This window comes from Chiloscyllium punctatum, chromosome 42, assembly GCF_047496795.1.
Source record: "Chiloscyllium punctatum isolate Juve2018m chromosome 42, sChiPun1.3, whole genome shotgun sequence".
Classification (NCBI taxonomy): domain Eukaryota; kingdom Metazoa; phylum Chordata; class Chondrichthyes; order Orectolobiformes; family Hemiscylliidae; genus Chiloscyllium; species Chiloscyllium punctatum.
Window position 1 is genome coordinate 3169968 of NC_092780.1, and position 24664 is coordinate 3194631.

General features: G+C 42.8%; 1 protein-coding gene across 5 annotated transcripts in view; it reads right to left on the reverse strand.

Moving 5' to 3' along the window:
• LOC140465642 (ATP-citrate synthase) overlaps nucleotides 1-24664 on the reverse strand; it is an 81527-nt gene that overhangs the window by 18542 nt on the left and 38321 nt on the right. For 3 of the 5 annotated variants that reach the window (XM_072561209.1, XM_072561212.1, XM_072561208.1), the window contains 7 exons: nucleotides 21370-21487; nucleotides 19703-19857; nucleotides 16158-16251; nucleotides 9727-9756; nucleotides 6208-6349; nucleotides 2242-2410; nucleotides 757-861 (listed from right to left, as the gene is read on the reverse strand). In XM_072561209.1, the coding sequence (XP_072417310.1) occupies nucleotides 757-861; nucleotides 2242-2410; nucleotides 6208-6349; nucleotides 9727-9756; nucleotides 16158-16251; nucleotides 19703-19857; nucleotides 21370-21487 (813 nt within the window). The remainder of the gene's footprint in view (nucleotides 1-756; nucleotides 862-2241; nucleotides 2411-6207; nucleotides 6350-9726; nucleotides 9757-16157; nucleotides 16252-19702; nucleotides 19858-21369; nucleotides 21488-24664) is intronic. The other 2 variants (XM_072561210.1, XM_072561211.1) reach the window with 2 other exon arrangements.

Genomic DNA, 24664 nt, shown 5'->3' on the forward strand with positions numbered 1-24664 from the left:
GAAGAATGACAGTCAGTTTCAAGTAGTTACTGCCAGATACTGCAACCAGAGAAACACTTTCCCATGTGAGTCAAAGTCAATGTCACAAATGAACTGACATAACTGTCAGTGAGATGATTCTCAATCACCCATGACAAACTGTTTCTTTCACCTTCAGAGGCAGAAAAGTACAAAGGTTTACAAAATAAATTGGTCATGAGGGGGCACAAACTTCACAATAACGTCGTGCACATTCTCTTCCAAATGCTTTCACTCCATATAAATGTTGCGAGAACACATATAATGAGCCTCCAACAGACAGAACTAAGAGCCAATAGAAAAAACCCTTAAACAAAGGGGGTTCCCTGTTTAATGGGATATAGTTAAAATATGTTACAATTCCCTCTGTAAGCAAAATAATAAATCACTCAAAGCATGTGCAGAAACCAACAAAACATGTACTACAGGGAAAAAAAAGAGAACGGGGTATATTTGAAGGGAAACTATTTGCAATGCTAAAGGGAAAAGAGAAAGTTGTGTATCTCTACTGAAGAGCTAGCACAGACATGATTCACTGAACGGTTTCTTTCTTTACTATAAAATTGTATAAACTATTAACAAGTAAGACATCTCACCATCCTGAGCAAAGCAACACTGATCATCAGGAAACATTTTAAAAATAGCACAAGAAAATGTACTTGCTTAAAGAAACTGTAATATCAATAATCTACACACTTAGTTGCAAACATATGTTCAGGGTACATAGCGTTTTCTTACCGTAGCCGGCCCAATGATGGTCACACCTTTCTCATCTGCCATCTTGATTAATCTCCGGGTCAATGCTTCAGGGATTCCTTCAGCGATTATGGCTATTGCCCGGATCTAAAGCACAGAATAAGCACAGGTTGACTGAAATATAGTCATTGAGAGTAATCCAATTTGGAAACCAGTAGGAACAGGGAGGAAGAAAAGGATTCACAATGGTAATTAGCTTTCCAAGTTAGTAAATGCTTGGTATCACTTAACCATATAAACTGGAATTATTTGATTCAGTTTGTGATCTCATTAAATTGGTTTATTGTTGTCATGTCTCTTAGTAGCGTGAAGAGTTTTGTTTTGCGAGCAGTACAGACAGATCATAACATACAAGGACATACAGATCATAGGGGGTTTAGACAAAACAAAGTATACAAGGTTGAGAATGTGGTACTGCAAAAGCACAGCAGGTCAGGCAGCATCCGAAGCATACAAGGTTCCAGCTGCACAGGATAACTGTGATTACTATACTCAGTTATCTCAAACAAAGGTGGCAATAGAGGCTTTACAAGAGAGAAGACAAGAAAAATAGGGTCCTGCAGTCACTATCCAATGATCGTCATTTACAACGTCTTCCTGAACATGCAGACGCCACTCATTGCCTAGGACTACAGATGGTTAACTACAGCCTGTGAATCTGGGAGGGGAGGAAGAGACAGAAGCAATAAGGGGTCGTTCAGCTCTAAGCCTCTTGGCTATTTAAGTAGCTCTTGGTTGATGAACAAGAAGCTCAACAAAAATAAAATAATGAATCAAAATGGTCTCTCTTTGCAAAGCTTACAGTTTATCATGGATTAGCATGCTAATTAATAAAATTATCCTCAATACATTTATCAGATTGTCTCCCCTGTATGAATACCTAATGGGCTTAATAAAAATATGAAACTATGATCCATAATGACAAAAAGGTTTTTGCACTGATAAACATCTGTGCTGATGACACCTCTATATTATGTGCAGGTACTACTGATGAAAGGTCTAGGTTGTGGGGCAGAGGCTCATGCCCTGACAACAGCAAGGACAATTGCCTGAGCCTGAAGCAGGGTAGGGTGAAGCCAGCACCAAGGCCTGGGGTTGGTAGGAAGGGTGGGGATGACTGTAAAGAAGAGATAACGTCATAATAAACGCTGTCACAGTGTTTCATTTTGCATCCTGCAGCACCATCTTTTGACAGACAGATGCTTCCTGTCACTTGAGAATAAAGTCAACTTTGCTTTCACTCTCCCAAAGGTGGTGCTCATAGGATACTCTGCCACATAAATAAGCTAGCTCTTTCAATAATTCAGCATATACTTAAGGGTAGCTTTGCCTTCTGTGTTGTCCTAAGAATTTATCTTAAAGTTCATTTAAAAATCTATTAAAGGCAGACAAATGCAGAACATTAAAACATTAATCAACTCAACTTGCAAGCAGTTGTGACATTTGAACATGAGCGAAACAACAAACCTGGGAGAAGCTCATAGTTTCCACAGTACTATCATAGGCAGAACGCAATGAGGCAAAGTTGATAAGAACATCCACCTCAGGGTGTTTCTTCAGAGCATCAGCCATGTTCTTATAAACAGGAATAAGGATTTCCTTGTGACCCCAGTAGAATTTCTGCTTGTGATCACCACTACAGAGGGGAACAGGATTAAGAACTGTCAACACAAATGGCACTCCAGCAATGTCAAGCTTTTATAAGTTCTCACAACTCTAATTCAAAACCGCAAGCAAGCGTATTTCATTTTAACATGTTATGCAAGGTATTATAGTTCAAAGAAAGATGCTTCTGTGCAAGTGGCTAGGGTGAGCAACAAACTCAGTCAGGCCCAGAAATATTTGCACATCCAGGCCAACCCATCCATGAACCTGGCAGAAATTACTGCTTGGCCAGCAGAGGTCTGTTGACAGGGAATAAGTATGGCCAGTCAGCTAAATAGTGAATGGTTTGGAGTGGTACCAACTGCATTCAAATGAGAGCCAAGACTTGTAACTCCAAGTTACTAAGCGACTTGCTCTATTCATCGGATGCAATTTATCCCACTGTCACTCTAATCTCAAATTTTGGAAAAAGACACCTTTGGAGTGCAGAGTTTTTGGGACTTCAAAATATTAGAATGCTAATTCCTACCACCTAACAAACAGGAAATTGAAATTAGTTCAAGGAAGTTGGAATATAGAGTAGATTAGAGCGTTTTGAGAAGAATTGTAGTTCAGTTGAGGTTCTGGATGTAGGTTTGCTGGCTGAGGTGGAAGGTTCATTTTCAGATGTTTCGTCACCATACTAGGTAACATCTTCAGTGAGCCTCCGGACAAAGCACTGCTGATGATTCTTGCTTTCTATTTATATGTTTGGGTTTCTTTGGGCTGGTAATGTCATTTCCTATGGAATGTCATTTCCTGTTCATTTTCTCAGGGGTGGTAAATCAAGTCCAAATCAATGTGTTTGTTGATAGAGTTCTAGTCAGAATGCCATGCTTCTAGGAACTCTCATGCGTGTCTGTTTGGCTTGTCCTAGGATGGATGTGTTGTCCCAGTCGAAGTGGTGTCCTTCCTCATCTGTAAGTAAGGATACTAGTGACTGAGGGTCATATTGTTTTGTGGCTAGTTGAAGTTCATGTACCCTGGTGACTAGTTTTCTGCCTGTTTGTCCAATGTAGTGTTTGTCACAGTCATTGCATGGTATTTAGTAAATGACATTAGCTTTGCTTGTTATCTGTATAGGGTGTTTCAAGTTCATTAGCTGTTGTTTTAGTGTGATGGTGGGTTTGTGGGCTATCATGCCGCCAAGGGGTCTGAGTAGTCTGGCAGTCATTTCCGAGATGTCTTTGATGTAGGGGAGAATGGTTAGGGTTTCTGGATGTGTTTTGTCTGCTTGTTTGGGTATGTCACTGAAAATCGGCGGACTGTGTTCATTGAGTACCCATTCTATTTAAATACGTGGTATAGGTAATTTTCCTCGGCTCTGCGTAGTTCCTCTGTGCTGGCTCATTGAAATAATGTTCTGACGCAATTTCATTTGTGGATGTTGGGATGATTGCTTCTGTAGTTCAGTATTTGGTCTGTATGTGTTGATTTCTTGTAGACACTGGTTTGAAGTTGCCCACTGGCTGTTCTCTTTACTGTGACATCTCAGAACGACAGTTTATTTTATGCCAGTAGGAGTATTACTAATGGTCTTGAAGGTTTGCTCTTCAGGTCTGCTGATATAGTTTTCAGTACCAATCTGATGAGACCACATTTGGAGTACAGAGAGCAGTTTTGGTCTCCTTATTGAAGGGGGAAGATATCGTTCATTAGAGGCAATTTGTGAAGGTTCACTAGGTCTCTGGTACGACAGGAAGATTGTGTTATGAGCAAAGGCTTTCAATAATACCCTTACTGGCATAAAATGCATTAAAGAGGAGAAAAACAGGCTAGAACGGTTTTGGAGTTAAGAAGGAGAGATAACTTCATTGAAATATATGGGATTCTTAAGAAGCTTGACATGGTAAATACTGAAGGGATGCTTCCCCTCATGGGAGAGTCTAGGAGTAGAGGGCACAGTCTCAGAATAAAGAGGCACCAATTTAATGAGAGAAGGAGGAAGATCTTCTTTGAAAGGATTGAGTGTCTTTGGAACTCCTTTCCATACAGAGCTGTGGGGGTAGCGTCTTATATAGATAGATTTTTGATCAATAAGGGTATCAATGGTTACAGGGTAAGAGCAGGGAAGTGAAGTGCAAAGTGTCAAACCAGCCATGATCCTACTCCATGTTGGAGCAGGCTCAAGGGGCTAAACAGCCCACTCCTGTTCCTGTTTCTCATGGAAGTCAAGAAGTCAACTAATTTCAGTCATGGAGTCATTGTTCAAACCTAAATACCCACCTGCTGCTTTTCCTTCTTGTTTACACCCACCACTCTATAGACATCTTCCAGCAACCCTCGTTCTCTCGTTTCAACTACACAATTACCCCAACACCCTTCCCTCCATACTTGTCCTTTCAACTCCCTGCATGCATTCTGGAAACAATGCCAGCTGTAAGCAGTCCAGATGTGGGAGAAGGGAAGCTAGGATATGATTAGAGCAGGAGAAGTGGTGAAGGGCCATGATTAAACCACTCAAATGTTTTAGAGTCAGATGTACAGCATGGAAAGAGACCCTTTGGTCAAACCTGTCCATGCCAATTAGATATCCCAAACCAATCTAGTCCCACCTGCCACTACCAGGCCCATATCCCTCCAAACCCTTCCTATTCATATACCCATCCAAATGCCTCTAAATGTTGCAATTGTACCAGCTTCCACCACTTCCTCTGGCAGCTCATTCCATACACGTACCACCCTCTGCGTGAAAAAGTTGCCCCTCAGGTCTCTTTTATATCTTTCCCCCTCACCCTAAAAACCTATGCCCTCTAGTTCTGGACTCCCTGACTCCAGGGAAAAGACTTTGCCTATTTATCCTATCCATGCCCCTCATAAACCTCTATAAGGTCACCCCTCAGCCTCCAACACTCCAGGGAAAACAGCCCCAGCCTGTTCAGCCTCTCCCTATAGCTCAAATCCTCCAACCCTGGCAACATCCTTGTAAATCCTTTGAGCCCTTTCAAGTTTCACAACATTTTTCCAATAGGAAGGAGACCAGAATTGCATGCAATATTCCAACAGTGGCCTAACCAATGTCCTGTACAGCTGCAACATGACCTCCCAACTCCTGTACTCAATACTCTGACCAATAAAGGAAAGCATACCAAACGCCTTCTTCCCCAACCTATCTACCTGCGACTCCACTTTCAAGGAGCTATGAACCTGCACTCCAAGGCCTCTCTGTTCAGCAACACTCCCAAGGACCTTACCATTAAATGTATAAGTCCTGCTAAGATTTGCTTTCCCAAAATGCCACACCTTGCATTTATCTGAATTAAACTTCATCTGCCACTTCTCAGCGCATTTGCCCATCTGGTCAAGATCCTGTTGTAATCTGAGGTAACCCCTTCAATCATGTTCCCATTGCCAGTTCTTAAGTCGTATTAAGCTGGAACAGTGCTTGTATTGGGAAACTTCCTAGGATTATCCAGAATTAGTGTTAATGCAGGCAACTGCCCAGAATGCCACACTCTGCGATGTCATAACCTTTGACACAGCATCTGTGCATATGCAAAAAATGCTCTTGTGCTGTCACAAATAAATATGGCTTTAAAGTAATGCCAGGAAAATTCAAGGTTTACCATCAACATCCATTAAGGACATGACGTTAACTCTGTTGCAGTGCCACAAGCAGCAGTCATGAGTTGCAGGTGTATTCCATAAATTCCAGATAACTTGTTTTTTTTTGTAATTTCAGAGTCTTGGATTGGAAAGGTTACAGCATATTTGCAATACTACATCACAGTTCAACAGAGTTCACCAAATCAATAACAAAAGAGGGGGAAAACAGGAAAGCACACTTACGTGAAAGGGTAGACCATGGCGGCAACTGATGGTTCATCCCGTGAACAGACATAGTCAAAGTCCAGCATTCCCTGTACAGCTCGAGTCTGCATTCCCCAAATAATGGACTTGGTGTGGCAGCTAAAGAGTGTAGTGGCTTTACCTGAAAACCAGCAGCACAATTTCAGTGACATATGGTATCTTGAATGAGGTTTGCAACAAGGAGATAAGGGAACAAAAAGGATCTACAACAGGCAAAGCAGAAGGACCGAAGAACAGAGAGGGGGCTGGAGAAGGGATATCAAAATTCTACCTTATCAGGAAAGCTGATGAACTATACATTAACTCTAACTCAATGACTTCTTGGCCTGAAAATGTTCCACAGCTAGACCAGCTGTTAGCAAGTATCTCACCTCCCCTCTAAGCATGTTCGATGTTCTTTGCTTAGCTTAATAAAACAGAAATCTTACTTACAATTTTGTCATATTTTAGCTGTAATGTCATTACCACCTAGAAGGACAAAGGCAATGGATAAAAGGAAACATCTGCAAGTTCCCCTCCCTAACAGCATGGAGTGGTGGTGGTGGTGGTTGGGGTGGGGAGGTGGAGGAGGAAAGGAGTAACTACAGCAAACAGACTGCAGGGGCTCAAGGCAGCAGCTCATTACCACCTTCCTTAAGGCAATTAGGGATGGACAATAAAGCTGGACCAGCCAACAATCTCAAATCCTAGGAGTGAATAAAAGAAATGATTGAGGGATATGAGCTCGAACAATGTTATGCTCAGTTTTAAACTGCAAATATGGATGCTTACATCAAATCATGTGAATCACTACATCAATGAGAGATAATTTACCCATTCTGTAATCTTTAAGAGTACATGGAACCTTGGTTCAAATGTATTTTCTTCTATCTTAAAATTGATTTGTAGAGGAGAGGGTGCAGATGCTATTTTGCTGTAAACCTGTGTATTTATTTTAAGTGCCTGCGTTAGTCATGGTGTCTGTTCTCAATTCAGTTGAAAAAAGTATGAGTATTAAAAGTCATTTTATCTTTTTATCATTGGTCTCAAGACAGATTTGGTCACATGGTGCCACCCTCAATCATTTGCAAAGACTTAACTGGGCACGGGCATGCCCTGAGCTAGTTTCAAGCTCCAAAGAAAATGCACCACAACTATGAGGGACAGTTCCTACTTGTTAAAAGTAGTACTGATCAGGAACTAATTTTTACATCACAAACATCCCCAGATTAACGGCACAGAGCACTTGGGAAAGAGGACAGAAAAGATTCAAAAATCTCTTTGAAATACTCATTCATTGAATAAGTTTAAAGGAGGCTGGGACAATTACAGCATTTAAAAAGGCATCTGGATGGGTACATGAATAGGAAGGATTTAGAGGAATATGGACCAAGTGCTGGCAATTGGGACTAGATTAGGTTGGGATATCTGGTCAGCATGGGCAGGTGGGACCGAAGGGCCTGTTTCCAAACATACAGCTCTATGACTCTGTCCATGCATAAAACAGAAGTGCCTGAAGTGGAAGCTAGAAGGGAGAGGGATCAAGTCTCTGTCTTACACTAGAGCTCACTTATTGTTCTGACTATTTGGTGGCCTTACTTCCAAAACATTAAACTTGTCTCTTTTGGATTTTTGAATTTTGGATTGTGTCTGAAGGGTTTCAATGATTAACCTGCAAGTATTTCTGTAGTATTAGAGAACTCCTGAAGTGTAATGGGGGATTTATAGTGGGAGAGTTTGAGTTATCAAGGTAAATGATTAGTTCATTAGACTTTCATATAGAAAGTGTTTTTTTATGGACTTTGAGGAAGCACCCATAAATTAACAGAAAAAAAGGACTTTTTAGCCTCAGTTTTGGGCAGTTACGGAAGTCTTATCTGAAATTGGATGTGTAGAACTGTCGCTCGTGAGTGAGGGAGGTAATTTGGGACTGACAGAAAGAAGTTAGCTCAAATGTAAGGAGTTTAAAAGGTTTGGATCATTAAGTGTTTAGTTCAAATCCTGACGTTATTTGAAGCTAAAAAAGTCTAAGATCAGTCGTATGAAGGCTTCAGGAGGAGGCTATCACATTATCAGATCAGGACCTTGAAGCCACATCAAAATTAAGTCTCAGGTGTGAAAGAGAAGGCAATTCTCTCTAGTGGGAGCACTATAGAAGGGCGTTGTTGGGATTAACAGTGTTGTACTTGTGTTCTTTAAATACTTAAATCTTTCACTTGGTTGGATATAAATATCTAAATGCTTGCTTTATTATTTATCTTCATTTCATTTGCATAATAAACTTTGTTTTACTGTTAAGCCAGAATCTGCAGCATTGCAATTTTGTTTGTCAATGAAAGACAGGCTTAAAATTTAAAAAATGAAAAATGATCCATCAAGCTAGATTTCAATGACAGATCGGACTTGTCCAGTAATAACATCAGCTGGGATTGCAACACTTCACGGACTCCACTAGACTTAGGTTTTATTTTCAGATTTCCAGCTTTTTCAATCTATTTCCTGATTGCCATTCACCAATTTTCCTGTGAAGGGAGAGTGGATGGAGGGCACCCAAAAGAATGAGGAACTGTAGAGGATTTGGCACTGCATAACGTGGCTTTAAACTAGCAGATAGTAGGGCCAGTGTCAGCAGTGATGGAGAGCTCAAGGCCTAAATCAGACAACACTGGGAGAAAAGGGAGACATTATAAAAAGGGGGAATTTTATCATATAAACACTTCACAATAATTCAGAGATTCCATCCTGGTCGTAGTTCCCCTGTCTCCTTCCATGAAGGGCCGAGGGATGACAAAGTTTATCAAATTAAATCAAGTCTTGTATTATGATGGTAACTTTTAATCTTAAACAAAGAATGAAACCAGCAGGTCACAAAACTGTTCATTAGCATCAATAAGGAGATAGTCCAGAAAGGTTGGATTAATAGTGTACACATAGTGCTAACAAAGCTCTTCAAAACTTGACTTGAGAAAACAAGGCCTTCTAGAAAGGTTTGCTGTGAGAGGATTCCACAGGACACAGACTATGAAAGCAGGAGTGGTTGTGGACATGTAGCTATAAAGGCAGTCAAGAATTCATCAGCAATTGCTGCAGGAAGGCTAAGCTCACACACAAGCTATTTTGGCTACGCTGGTTCCCAGCTGTGCCCCATTAAATGGACAGAGCTTAGAACCAAAATATTGAATCATACTGGAGTTATCTTGCTATACATGGCTCTAGTAATTCTACCCTACAAACAGCAAGCTGCAAAGAGTTAATGCTTCATTATATTATAAATTCAGAAACAAAAAGATATACTCCATACAAAATGTTTAAAAGGAATGTGTCAAGGAGGGTTTAATGCATTTGATTCCCAGCTCCCCTCAGGTAAATAAACACACCTGAGATTTTCCCACAGGTTAATTTTATCTCTGAAATCAAATGAAGCAAAAACATTACAGCTGTCTGCTGGAAAAGCAGCATAATAAATAGCAACCATACACCTTTCATGAACATACATTTATCCGTCTGTTGCCCTCCTACCTCTTTTCTTTTCTTGCCTTGCCTTTCCTTCTGTCAAAGAGATTACCAACAAAAGAAATGCATCACATAGTAAGATTTGTTATAAAAAAACATCACTAGCTGACACACCCTTCCCAATGGCATACCATCTCCCTTTTGACCAGGAATACACATTCCCCCCAATGGCCATCATTACAAGTGAATGAAATGAGGGCTATTCCAACACAGCAATGCAAGGCAGTTTAACCTCAGCTTCCAAAGCAACCTGAACTAAACGACAACTTGGAAATGTTGTACATCGGGGAGAGGACTATGCTCTGATGGGACACTGGGCAAGTTATAAGAGACAAGTTTAAGAATAGTAAATGGCATAAAAAGGGACTGCTCAGTCCTTCATGCCAGGTGAGGCACTGTAGAAGTAGTTAGTCGTACAATTACCAATCATTTGAGGGTCTTCCCTCAAAGAAATTAAATGGGTCATTATCCACATTGCATAAATGATGTTACACCTTGGGTTGAAATTAAACATCTGAAATTTACCCAAATACTAGATGAAGAGGGTATAACCATAAAATTGGAGCCAAGCCATTCAAGTGCAACAGCAGGAACTATTACTTCACATGCAATAATGGAAATCGGCAATTTCTTTCCCCAGAAAGAAACGGAATTCAATTTAAAAAAACCTAAGCCTTGATGCAAGGGTTACTGAACAACGTTAAATAAAGTACAGAATTTGTTCAGCTAAATGCAAAGCAGAAAAGGCTCAATGACAAATCACCTCCTCTTATCTCAAATAAAAACCTAAGTGGTACCAGGATCATACAGTAATCACAACCAAGCAGCCAAAATTTATTCAGTATTACATTTGAACTAGCTTTTAAGAATAAACATCAACTATGCCATTCACATTACATTTTAAGTAAGGAACCAACATTCTCTTTTTCCAAGTTGGCTTCTTTCAGTTTAAAAGAGACCATCTGAAATGTGAAAAAAATATAATTCGTAACTAAAATGAGTTGCTGACAGAGATGCTTCTGCAAGCTCTTAGGTCTCGTTTTGCTAAAGAAGCACCATGAGCCACTGAGCCAACCCAATGTTTCTACATGCCCAGTGACAGAGGGTGAAGTGCACGTCATACAAAGACGTCTGCCACCTTCAGCTGCACCAAAGTGAGCAAGGTTGATGTCTGCTATCTGCTTTTGAGAGTCTGGTCTCAGGAGCAGATTGAAACAACAGGACCTCCAGTCTACCCAAGCTCAAGTGCTTTAGACTGCAGTAAATGTGAGAAGTGAACCCTCGTTAACTGGCTTAAAACAGCTTCCTTCAAATCTTGCTCCCTCCCGAGAGGAATAAGACAATTCACACCATTTGTCTTATTTGCACTGGACCTGAAGCAAAAGCCAAATAAATATGTCTTCATTTTAACGTACTAATTTGTAACAATGCAGGTTATGTGCAAGAACAGAACTTTGAGGAAATTAAAACACTCAAAATAGTTGTTTTCATTGTGTAAATGGTTATATAATGATATATAATTGTTATATAATGCACTGTGCTTTTTGAAGGCGGCACCAGGCTCCAAAATATTTCTGGATTAGTGGTGCTGGAAGAGCACAGCAGTTCAGGCAGCATCCAATGAGCAGTGAAATCGACATTTCGGGCAAAAGCCCTTCATCAGGAATAAAGGCAGTGAGCCTGAAGCGTGGAGAGATAAGCTAGAGGAGGGTGGGAGTGGGGAGAAAGTAGCATAGAGTACAATGGGTGAGTGGGGGAGGGGATGAAGGTGATAGGTCAAGGAGGAGACGGTGGAGTGGATAGGTGGGAAAGGAGATAGGCAGGTCGGACAAGTCCGGACAAGTCAAGGAGACAGTTACTGAGCTGGAAGATTGAAACTGGGATGAGGTGGGGGAAGGGGAAATGAGGAAGCTGTTGAAGTCCACATTGATGCCCTGGGGTTGAAGTGTTCAAAGGCGGAAGATGAGGCGCTTTTCCTCCAGACGTCTGGTGGTGAGGGAGCGGCGGTGAAGGAGGCCCAGGACCTCCATGTCCTCGGCAGAGTGGGAAGGGGGAGTTGAAATGTTGGGCCACGGGGCCGTTTGGTCGATTGGTGCGGGTGTCTCGGAGATGTTCCCTAAAGCGCTCTGCTAGGAGGCGCCCAGTCTCCCCAGTGTAGAGGAGACCACATCGGGAGCAACGGATACAATAAATGATATTAGTGGATGTGCAGGTAAAACTTTGATGGATGTGGAAGGCTCCTTTAGGGCCTTGGATAGAGGTGAGGGAGGAGGTGTGGGCACAGGTTTTACAGTTCCTGCGGTGGCAGGAGAAAGTGCCAGGATGGGAGGGTGGGTCGCGTGCCCATGGCTACGCCTTTGGTCTGGAGGAAGTGTGAGGATTCAAAGGAGAAATTGTTAAGGGTGAGGACCAGTTCGGCCAAGCGAACGAGTGCGTCAGTGGAAGGGTACTGTTGGGGACGTCTGAAGAGGAAAAAATAGAGGGCTTGGAGGCCCTGGTCATGGCGGATGGAGGTGTAGAGGGATTGGATATCCATGGTGAAGATGAGGCGTTGGGGGCCGGGGAAACGGAAGTCTTGGAGAAGGTGGAGGGCATGGGTGGTGTCTCGAACGTATGTGGGGAATTCCTGGACTAGGGGCGATAGGACAGTGTCGAGGTAGGTAGAGATGAGTTCAGTGGGGCAGTAGCATGCTGAGACAATGGGTCGGCCAGGGTGGTCAGGCTTGTGGATCTTGGGAAGGAGGTAGAGCTGGGCACTGCGGAGTTCCCGGACTATGAGATTGGAAGCTGTGGGTGGGAGATCTCCTGAGTGATGAGGTTCTGAATGGTCTGGGAGAGGATGGTTTGGTGATGGGGGGTGGGGTCATGGTCGGGGGAGCAGTAGGAAGAGGTGTCCTCGAGTTGGTGTTTGGCTTCAGTGGTGTAGAAGTCAGTGCGCCAGACTACCACTGCGCCCCCTTTATCCGCTGGCTTAATGGTGAGGTTGGGATTAGAGTAGAGGGATTGGAGGGCTGCGCGTTGTGCGGGTCAGAGGTTGGAGCGGGGGAGGGAGGTAGACAGGTTGAGGCTGTTAATGTCCCGGCGGCAGTTGGAAATGAAGAGGTCGAGGGCAGGTAATAGGCCAGCGCAGGGTGTCCAGGTGGATGCAGTGTGTTGGAGGTGGGCACCAACTACACCTCCATTCGCCATGACCAGGGCCTCCAAGCCCTCCGTTTTTGCCTCTCCAGACATCCCCAACAGTACACTTCCACTGACACTCTTATTCGCTTGGCCGAACTGGTCCTCACCCTTAACAATTTCTCCTTTGAATCCTCACACTTCCTCCAGACCAAAGGCGTAGCCATGGGCACACGTATGGGCCCCAGCTATGCCTGTCTCTTTGTTGGCTACGTAGAACAGTTGATCTTCCGTAATTACACCGGCACCACTCCCCACCTCATCCTCCGCTACATTGATGAATGTATTGGCGCCACCTCGTGCTCCCGCGAGGAGGTTGAGCAATTCATCAACTTCACCAACACATTCCACCCTGACCTTAAATTTACCTGGACCATCTCTGACACCTCGCTCCCCTTCCTGGACCCCTCCATCTCTATTAGTGACGACCGACTTGACACTGACATTTTTTACAAACCCACCGACTCCCACAGCTACCTGGATTACACCTCTTCACACCCTACCTCTTGCAAGAATGCCATCCTGTACTCCCAATTTCTCCACCTCCGCCGTATCTGCTCCCAGGAGGACCAGTTCCACCATAGAACACATCAGATGGCCTCCTTCTTTAGAGATCGCAATTTCCCTTCCCACGTGGTTAAGGATGCTCTCCAACGTATCTCGTCCACATCCCGCACCTCCGCCCTCAGACCCCACCCCTCCAACCGTAACAAGGACAGAACGCTCCTGGTGCTCACCTTCCACCCTACCAACCTTCACATAAACCAAATCATCCGCCGACATTTCCGCCACCTCCAAAAAGACCCCACCACCAGGGATATATTTCCCTCCCCACCCCTTTCCGCCTTCCGCAAAGACCATTCCTTCCGTGACTACCTGGTCAGGTCCACACCCCCCTACGACCCACCCTCCCATCCTGGCACTTTCCCCTGCCACCGCAGGAACTGTAAAACCTGTGCCCACACCTCCATCCAAGGCCCTAAAGGAGCCTTCCACATCCAAAGTTTTACCTGCACATCCACGAATATCATTTATTGTATCCGTTGCTCCCGATGTGGTCTCCTCTACATTGGGGAGACTGGGCGCCTCCTAGCAGAGCGCTTTAGGGAACATCTCCGAGATACCCGCACCAATCAACCACACCACCCCGTGGCCCAACATTTCAACTCCCCCTCCCACTCTGCAGAGGACATGGAGGTCCTGGGCCTCCTTCATCGCCGCTCCCTCACCAGACGCCTGGAGGAAAAACGCCTCATCTTCCACCTTGGAACACTTCAACCCCAGGGCATCAATGTGGACTTCAACAGTTTCCTCATTTCCCCTTCATCCACATCTCCCTAGTTCCAAACTTCCAGCTCAGCACTGTCTCCTTGACTTGTCCGACCTGCCTATCTCCTTTCCCACCTATCCACTCCACCCTCTCCTCCTTGACCTATCACCTTCATCTCCTCCCCCACTCACCCATTGTACTCTATGCTACTCTCTCCCCACCCCCACCCTCTTCTAGCTTATCTCTCCACGCTTCAGGCTCACTGCCTTTATTACTGATGAAGGGCTTTTGCCCGAAACGTCGATTTCGAAGCTCCTCGGATGCTGCCTGAACTGCTGTGCTCTTCCAGCACCACTAATCCAGTATTTGGTTTCCAGCATCTGCAGTTATTGTTTTTACCTCCAAACTATTTCTGTTTAACATTGATGCGTTCTGAACATTTAGCTGAATATTTCCAGTATAACAAGTTTGATAACGTATGTGTAAACCAAGGGAAGATATATTGCATTGAATGTCACAGATTACCAGGTAATGATGAGCCATGTACATTGTTGAAACACTGGCAAATGAAAAATAAAAATAAAACAGTTGCAATAATAAAAAAATAAAAATTAGGCAATAGAATTCATACAGTGGAGATTTTGTAGTATGGATCATTTGTTAAAACTTGAACAGCATTGAAAGAAAATGGAAAGAAAAACACAGGAAAATAAACTCAATCTGTAAAGATTTAAAAGGGAAAATAAATGAAGTTAAATTATTTAAGTGATCAACACAAGACAGAATTAACATTGGACAAAAAGTGACACAAGACACATAGTACTGCAAAGAGCTTCAGTGAGAGGGAAACAAAGATATAGAATGTGAAGCATAAAAGTAGTAAAGCTGAATTGACTGCATTGAGCCTGTAGAAGGTAAAGGTAGTGAATATCAAGAGTACTGATCACCCTGACATTTAAATTAAGGGATTCTCCCCACAAACAGCAACATATTCATTCCCCTCCTGGGGCCTTTAGAAATGTCAGCAACCCTTGCTAGAGAAAACAAAGCTTGAGCATGCAAATCAATGATAAGGCCAAAGACTTGCAGAGAATACAATGCAGCTCCATGATGATTTTCTCCAATGAAATAACAGAGTTGGAAAAAAAAATAAAAGGGGCCGGAGTAGGATGAGTTCAGAAAATCGATGAGGCAAATAACAGATGAGCGACACACTTAGAACAGAGGTGTTTAATATAAATAACAGTATCTTCAAACTGAAAGTAGTTGCTCTGTGAAAGGGATGAAAGTTTACTAGGGATTACCCTTACACCAATGGTGGCCATGCCAGGGTTGCAGGATTTGAGCTATAGGGAGACGCTGAATTGGCTGGGGCTGTTTTCCCTAGATCATCGGAGGCAGAGGTTTATAAAATTATGAGGGGTATGGATGGGGTCAGTAGACAAGGTCTTTTCCCGGGGGGGGGGGGGGGGGGGGGGGGAAGGAGTTCAGAACTAGAAGGCATTGGTTTAGGGTGAGGGGCGGAAAATTTAAAAAGAGACTTAAGGGGCAACATTTTCCACACAGAGGGTGGTACGTGTATGGAATGAGCTCCCAGAGGAAGTGGTGGAGGCTAGTACACAATTGCAACATTTAAAAGGCATCTGGATGGGTATATGAATAGGAAGGGTTTGGAAGGATATGGGCCAGGTGCTGGCAGGTGGGACTACATTGGGTTGGGATATCTGGTTGGCATGGACGGGTTGGACTGCAGGGTCTGTTTCCGTGCTGTACATCTCTATGACTAAATGTTGCAATAAGTTTAAGCAAAACAATCAAAGACTGACTTCAACTAATTAACAGCAATCTTAAAAAGAAAACTGCCCAAGTTTTGGAGCAATGCATCTGTTAAATTCCATAATTTGGAGTCTAACATTTCCCATATATTAAAAGCTTGCCTCCTATATAACAAGCTACGGTTGTGGTTACAGCCCGGCATTTATTGATTTACCGTGCGAGAGGGTCTGCTTCAGACTCATCGATGTTCTGTTGGTGTCGTCAGATTTTGAATCAGAGAAAGAAGCGGTTCTGCTGGGGGCTGGAGTCTGAAAGCAAACAAAAAAACGTACATTCTATTTACAGATGCAAAAATTGCCAGCCAATCTGTCCATTAACAACTGTGATTCAAATGTTGTAAAAGAGGTCATACTGGACTCAAATTAATTCTCTCGTCACAGATGCTTCGAGAACTGAGTTTTCCAGCATCCTCATTATTATGCTTTTATGCATGTTCCCTCAAAGAATTCAAATAAATTTGAGACATAATTTACCCTTCATGAAGCCATGCTGACTCTGCTTGAGCATATATATTTCTGAACATACCATTACAATCTAGCATAAACTCAAGCATTTTCCCAAAATGTAAAGATAACTAGCCTATAGTTGCCTTTATGCGTTACATTAGCAGTTCCAACACTACTCCAAAAGAGGAGTGCAGGGCAGCACGGTGGCTCAGTGGTTAACACTGTTGCCTCAGTGCCAGGGACCCGGGTTCAATTCTTGCCTCGGACGACTGTCTGTGTGGAGTTTGCACATTCTCCCCACGTCTGCGTGGGTTTCCTCCCATAATCCAAAGATGTGCACGTCAAGTGAATTGGCCATGCTAAATTGCCCATAGTGTTAGAGGCATTAGTCTGGGGTAAATACAGGGAATGGTCTGGGTGGGTCGCTCTTCGGAGGGTGGTGTGGACTTGTTGGGCTGAAGAGCCTGTTTCCTTACTGTAGGGAAACTAATCTAACGATTCTTGGAAGATTACTACCAATGCAGCCACTGTCTTTGTAGGTAGTCCTTTTAATATTCTAGGATGCATCTCATCCATTCCATGAGTTGCATTGGTCTTTAGCCCCATTAAACTTTCCTAGTATTTTGCTCCAGTGATAATTAGTGTAATTATTTCCTCCCATTTTTATCCCTTGATCATTTAGAATTTTATGAATGTTATTTGAAAGCAAGGCTCTAGAATGGGATGAAGCCAACCATAGTTAACCAGAAGAACAGAACAGTACACGCCCTTCGGCCCACGATGTTGTGCTGGCCTTTTCTCCTACTCTAAAGACCAGACTAACCTACATGCCCTTCAAAGTACTATCTTCCATGTGCCTATCCAAGAGTCGCTTAAATGTCCTTAATGTATCTGACGCTATCATCACTGCTGGCAGTGCATCCCACACACCCACCACTATGTGTAAAGAACCTACCTCTGACATCTCCCCTAAACCTTCCTCCAATTATCTCATAATTATGCCCCCTTATGATCGACATTTCTGCCATGGGAAAAAGTCTCTGGACAGCACATTGGCTCAGTGGTTAGCACTGCTGCCTCACAGCGCCAGGGACCCGGATTCAATTCCGCCCTCGGGCAACTGTCTGTCTGGAGTTTGTACGTTCTCCCCGTATCTATATGGGTTTCCTCCGGGTGCTCCCACATCCAAAGATGTGCAGTCAGGTGAATTGGCCATGCTAAATTGCCCATAGTGTTCAGGGATGTGTAGGTTAGGTGCATTCGTCAGGAAAATGTAGAGTAATAAGGGTAGGGTAATGGGACTGGGTGGGTCACCCTTCAGAGGCTCGGTGTTGGGCCAAATGGCCTGTTTCCACACTGTGGGGTTTCTATGATTCAGAAAACACCAGTAGTGGCACACTTGACTGCTGCATGGACAGAGTAGTAGAATTTAAACTGAAGGTTTCCTCTTCCTAGAATCTTCCTTCCCCACTGGAATAGATCTTTGTTGTGAGCCATAAGTCTTTTCATAAACTTCTGCAACTGATCATGAATCAACTTTCCTGCTCAATTCCTTTCCCAGTCCACTCCACCTAGATCTGTTCTTATTCCTTTATAAATACCCTTAGTTAAGTGGAGCACAGTTGTTTCCAACCCAAGTTATTGCTTCTCAAACCAAATGCTACATTCTACCATGTTACGGTCACTAGTCCCACAAGAAATCTTTTATTCCAAGGTCATTTATTTATCCCACCTTATTACACATCACTGGATGCAAAATAACCTGATTTCTGGTTGGATCCACTTTTTAAAAAGATTCACTCATTGAACATGGTTTTGCTGGCTTGACAGCGTTTATTGCCCATCCCTGGCTGCATTTGAACAGAGTAGCCTGCGAGGCCCTTTCAGACAGCAGCCGAGAGTCAGCCACATTGCTGTGGATCTGCAGTTACATGTCGGTCAGACTGGGTAAGGACAGATTTCCTTCTCAAAAGACATTAGTGAACCAAATAGGTAGTTCTGAAAATAGGAAATGGTTTCATGGACATTGGTAGGTTCTGAATTCTGGATTTTTAAAATTAAATTCAATCCTGCCATGACCTGGGTCTCCAGAAAATTAACCGAGTTTATGGATTAATAGTCTTTGCCTCCACCAAAACTATTACATTATCGTAGGAAACTGCCTTAAAATATAGTATGACCTCTTCCACACAGCTACCTCTGCCAATCTGACTTTATTAACCTACACGATTTAAGTTATCTAGAATTAATGTGCAGCCTTTTACCATGCCCTCATTATCACCTGATTTATTCGATGTTACAGGGCAGCTAATGCTAGTGGATTATTGATTACTCCTACCAGTATTGTCTTCCCCTCATTATTTACCTCCATCCATATGGATTGTACATGGCCCAGAGAAAGATCATTTGCTATCGCACTTTTTCTATGCCGTACAACCCAAGCTACCTTATCACTCTTTCAAAATGTCTCATACCCTTGATTATTTAATTCCCAGCTTGGATCTCTTTGTAACCCCATAAATCACACCCATTAACCACTACTTATAGCATACATTTACGTTTTGCCTTCCAAATGCTACATGCATTCAAATAGAGCTATTAATTTTGCCTTTTTCCCAATTTTCTCCTTTAACTCAATTTATTGTTGTTTTCTGATGTTTATGTACACCATCCTTTTCTGTTTTACTCTAGATATAGCTGTCCTGTAAACCCTTTTGCTTTGCTAGCCTATAGTTCCTCTCACTAATCCTTGCTCACCTCTCCTAATTAGTTTAAAAGCAGAGTTATTCAATTCGCCAGGCCACTTTTCAGATTTCAGATCAACTAAAAACCTCCCCAATTCAGAATTTTCACACTTGTTCTCTATGACCCCATCAAATTGCTTAAACAGCTTAATCAATTAGATCACTCTCAAAGCTTTTGCACTAGAGAATATAAGCCTCGGCCAAGGGCTCTTTTCATACAATAGTAGAGTCCCTATCTTTGAAACCAGGAGACCCAGGTTCAACATGCTCCAATGGTGTGGAATATAATCTCCGAATAGGTCGATTAGAAAATATATATAAACCTTGTCCATCATGACCTCATGCTCCATCCCTTATTCATTGCTCCACTAACAAATACCAATAAATGAGCAGTCGCAATCTCCTGATTACAGCACTATCGCTCATCAATTTTAAAATCAAAGCAAGCTAGCAGATAAAAAGACACCAATTATTTAAAATACATCTTTATTTTAGGCTGCTGCACTTACTGACGGACTGCCGCTGGCATTTAGCAGGAAGTTGGCAGTGTGGGCAGCCATGGGTGGCTGGTCAGGAATGGTTCGGTGACCCAGTGCCATTCCCACAATTGCAGTCATGTGGGTTTCTGTTCCAAAAACATAGATTGGAATTCCAGTTGTCTTCCCTGTAGACAGAGGTTAATTGGTTAGGAGTAGAACAATTGGAACTTTATCACTTTAAACTATAACGTGAATAAACTACTCCAGTATCCTAGAGTGGGAAGCAGGTAAGGGTATAAATAAGAGTTAAGAGGAAAACATTGCTTTTTTGAAGTCAAAGCAATATTTTGGAGGAGAAAGCCAATATGCCCTCATTCATCTTATAAATTGCACTGATCAAACAGTCACACAGCCAATGTGGACACATTTAATTAGTGGGCAAAATGGATCCTCTGCATACTCCACATGCCCATTCAGCGTTGCATGCATGTGTTATGGTTGAGGAAAACAAGCTGTTATTGTAGTTTCTACTTCACCTCCTCTCTCTCTAGATTGGTGTTCCCATCCTGGGTTGGTCTTATCATTCTCAAAGTGGACAGGAGGCCTATTCACATCCCTTCTGGATCCTATAGCAACATAACTTTGCAAAAAGGTGCCTCAAGTGAAGTCACCCAGGTTTATTTGAAGATATGCTAAAGGAATCATAGTTATGAACTAACATGCTGAAACTTTAATATAAGACATGTACAGTACGGAAGGGGTCCTTAAGCCCACCAAGTCTGTGCCAAAACTACACAAACCTAACTAGTTCCACTTTCCAGTACTTGGCCCATAACCTCAAATGTCATGATATTTCAAGTACTTTGTAAAACTAAGCGGTTACCTGCTTCAACCACCTTTCCAGGCAGCTTTTTCAGACTTCTACACTTGCTAGGTGAAATATATTTTCCTCAATGCCCTTCTAAATTGCCTTTCACCTTAAAAGTGCCCTCCATCGATACTAATTCAATTAAGGGGAACAATGCTTTCTATCCACCCTGTCCATGTCCCTCAACCTTATACACCTCTATCAGGTCCCCTCTCAACTTTCTCTGCTCCAAAGAGAACTCTAGCTTCTACAGCCTCTCCTCAGAGAAACTGCTCCATTCCAGGCAAGACCCTGGTAAATCTCTTCTACACCCCACCCTCCATTCCAGTTCCATCAGAACCTTCCTGTTCTTACAATCAATGCCTTGACTGATAAAAGGCAAGTGTCCAGTATGCAGCACAGGTTTGACAGATAGCTAATAGTTTGCCAGCTCTGCATTTTTTTTTACCAGATATACCGTTGGCAGTATTTAGCTACATAGAGATGTGCAGCTCAGAAACAGACCCTTTGGTCCAACTCCTCTTGCCAACCAGATATCCTAACCTTATCTAGCCCCATTTGCCAGCACCTGGCCCTTATTCCTCTAGACCCTTCCTATTCATATATCATCCAGATGCCTTTTAAATGTTGTAATTGTACCAGTTTCCTCTGACAGCACAGTCCATACATGCACCACCCTCTGCAAAAAGAGAGTTGCCCCTTAGGTTCCTTTTAAATGTTTCCCCTCGCACCCTAAACCTATGCCCTCCAGTTCTGGATCCCTCACCCCAGGGAAAATACCTTGTCTCTTGGGATTTTTTTTTTTTAAAAACAAGTTGTCAAACCTCACCAACTTCACCCATGACACGGAGACCCTCTTGATAATTGGGTCCACCTCGCCTAACGAAAATGGAGACATTATGATTCTGCAGCGGAGTTTGGTAGTCCTTGATTGCACGTACTATGCCCTAGGATTGGAAATAAGAAAATTAACAGATATCAACATGTTTCATCTTTCATACAAAAAACAATTTAATCAAGGAAGCTTTACCAGAAAAGATCTGTTTAGCTACTGACCTCCTTGATTCCTCCAATTCAAGAATATTCATCTTTTTGCCCCCAAGATCACAGGGTTTCCTGCCATATTATTTTGACTAATGAGTCCAATCCTTCCAGCGATTTATGTTGAACTATTAGGATCAGTATTTTTTATTTGTTCACGGGATATGGGTGGCATTGGCTCAGCCAGCATTTACTGTCCATCTCTAATTGTCCAGATGGTAGTTAAGAGTCAACCATACTGCTGTGGAGTTGGAGTCACAGTCCAGGTAAGAACAGATTTCTTTCCCAAAAGGATATTTATGAAACAGATAATCTTTGTTTTAAAATAAAAATCAATAAAAAGTGGTTCCACGATCACCCTCAGGCTAGCTTTTTTTTTCCAAAAATTCCAGATTGTTTTACTGAATTAAAATTTTGCCATCTGCCAGGACATTAGCCTTGGGTTTAGGATGACCATTCTGGGTTACTCTCCCTCCCCTGTAGGATGGTTATTTAAAAGCAGGATGGATATCAATGATTCATAGGAATGTTGACCAGTCAGACATGGATCATCTGAGGATAGCAACAGACCACCCTCCGTTCAGGGAGTCAGTCTGCTGACTCACCAAGGAAAATTTTAGACCTACTTAAAGTGACATTAGCAGAGACAGCAATCCTTAGTAAAGGTTCAGAAGTGTCCTTCACATTGAAGGATCATTTTTCTTTGCTCATAAAAGTCACCCACATCATGTATAAATCCATTAGTTTAATCACTGCCTTCAAAAATGTAATTTTACTCTGTTTGAAGTCAGTTTAAGAGGGTCGTAACCTAGGGAAAAAACAGACAGAATGCTAACAGCCAAAACAGCATCAGCCTATTAATTAATAGCTGCACTAACATGAGTGGAATGAATAAGCAACTGTGTAAGGCTGAGTCAAGTCTACCAGACTTTATATTATATGAAGAAATAAAATGAATTTGATTCCATTGGGTTTTGTGCGAAGCATAAAAGGATAGTGCAGAGTAGTTACAGCAAATAACCTGAAATTATCTAAAATGTTTACATATACGATATGATAATGGAGCAAAGTTTACTTTTCTGGATGAACGAAGTCAAGTCAGACACCTTTAAGCCTGTAATTATCATATGAACTAATGATCAACTCGACCACTGGACAGAATTACTTTACGCCAAAAATAATCAGAATTGCAAAATATTTGCAGTCCAATTAGGTAACTCAACCAATTTCATCATTAGATTAGATTACTTAGTGGAAACAGGCCTTTCAGCCCAACAAGTCCACACCGACCCTCTGAAGAGCAACCCACCCAGACCCATTCCCCTGCCCCTGCATTTACCCCTTCACCTAACACTACGGAGAAATTTAGCATGGCCAATTCACCTAACCTGCACATTTTTGGACTGTGGGAGGAAACCCACGCGGACACGGGAAGAATGTGCAAACTCCACACAGACAGTTGCCAGAGGTGGGAATTGAACCTGGGACCCTGGTGCTGTGAGGCAGCAGTGCTAACCACTGTGCCACCGTGCTGCCCTTATTTCCACCCCTCGCCATGCCACTCCCATTCATCTGAGACATTAAGCATACTTAACCAATTCCAATGTCTCGTTCACTCTCCACACCATTCTTACTATTCGAATGCCATCTCCAACCTTCCACTTTTGATGCCACAGCCTCCATCCTTGCCCCTGATTTCCCAATCCCATCATATTTCCATACGGACCCTGACTCCTGAAAAGTAATAGCTCCTTGGCTGATACACAAATTTATTTAATCATGATCCAACTGAATCTGTTATGCCTGAAGTAACCTCCAAGGCAGTGCTGACTCTCAGTTGAACTGGAACTTCACTTGAGGAAAAGGATGCATACCTTGGTTAATCCCACAATAATTCTGACAATTACTCTCTCCAAAATCACATCCATTCCTTTTATGACACTCCCTCCAATCCATCCAACCCCTCCCAAATTCCCTCTCCCCAATCTTTTTCTCTTTCCCCATCCTCTCTAATGGCATCCCAATCCTATGCTATTTTCACTCCTCTCATAATTCCCCTCAATTTCTCCAAATAAGGTAATTAAGATTTGGAGATGCTGGTGCTGGACAAAGTTAAAAATCACAACACCAGGTTATAGTCCAACAGATTTAATTGGAAGCACACTAGCATCGCTCCTTCATCAGGCAGTAGTGGAGGGCTCAATCCTAACAGAATTTATAGCAAAAACTTGTGATGTAACTGAAATTATACATTGAAAAATTGATTGTCTGTTAAGCCTTTCATCTGTTAGAATACCATGACAGTTTCGCTTCTTTCATGTGTAAATCACAAAACCTTTTTTTTAAAACGTTGCATTCTCAGGTTAGCTGTTAACAATGGTGATAGCTAGACAATATATTGAAGGTGTTAACCCCGTGTTCTGTCTATTCCATGATGTTTAGATTGTTATCTCACTTTTTAGATTAGAATCAGAGTTTTACACAAATTCATGCAGTTTTTGAGCAAAGTAACCCTGCAAGTACAAATTCACCCCACAAAATATATGTGCATGTGGGTCTTTGTCTGTGTGTGTGTCGGTCTGGGTTGGGGGTGAGTGTGAAAAAGTGTGTGTGTGTGTGTGTGTGTGTGTGTGTGTGTGTGTAGTGTGTGTGTGTAGTGAGTGCAGAGTGTCTGAAGTCTGTGATGGGGTGCATGAGATAGTGTGGGGGTGTCTGTGTGCACGTCTGTGTATGTGCGTGTCTGTGTGCGAGAGAGTGTGTGCATAGTGCAATGGTGATCACCTGTAATGTGACATGAACCCAAGGTCCCGGTTGAGGTCCTATGAGTACCGAACTTAGCTATCAGTCTCTGCTCGGCCACTTTTCACTGCTGCCTGTCCCGAAGTCCGCCTTGGAGATGGTCACCCAAAGGTCCAAGGTCGAATGTCCTGGACCACTGAAGTGTTCCCCAACTGGGAGGGAACCCTCCTGTCTGTTGATTGTTGTGCGGTGCCCATTCATCCGTTGTCGTAGCCTTTGCTCGGTTTCCCCAATGTACCATTCCTCTGGGCATCCTTGCCTGCAACGTATAACTCAGCCAACGT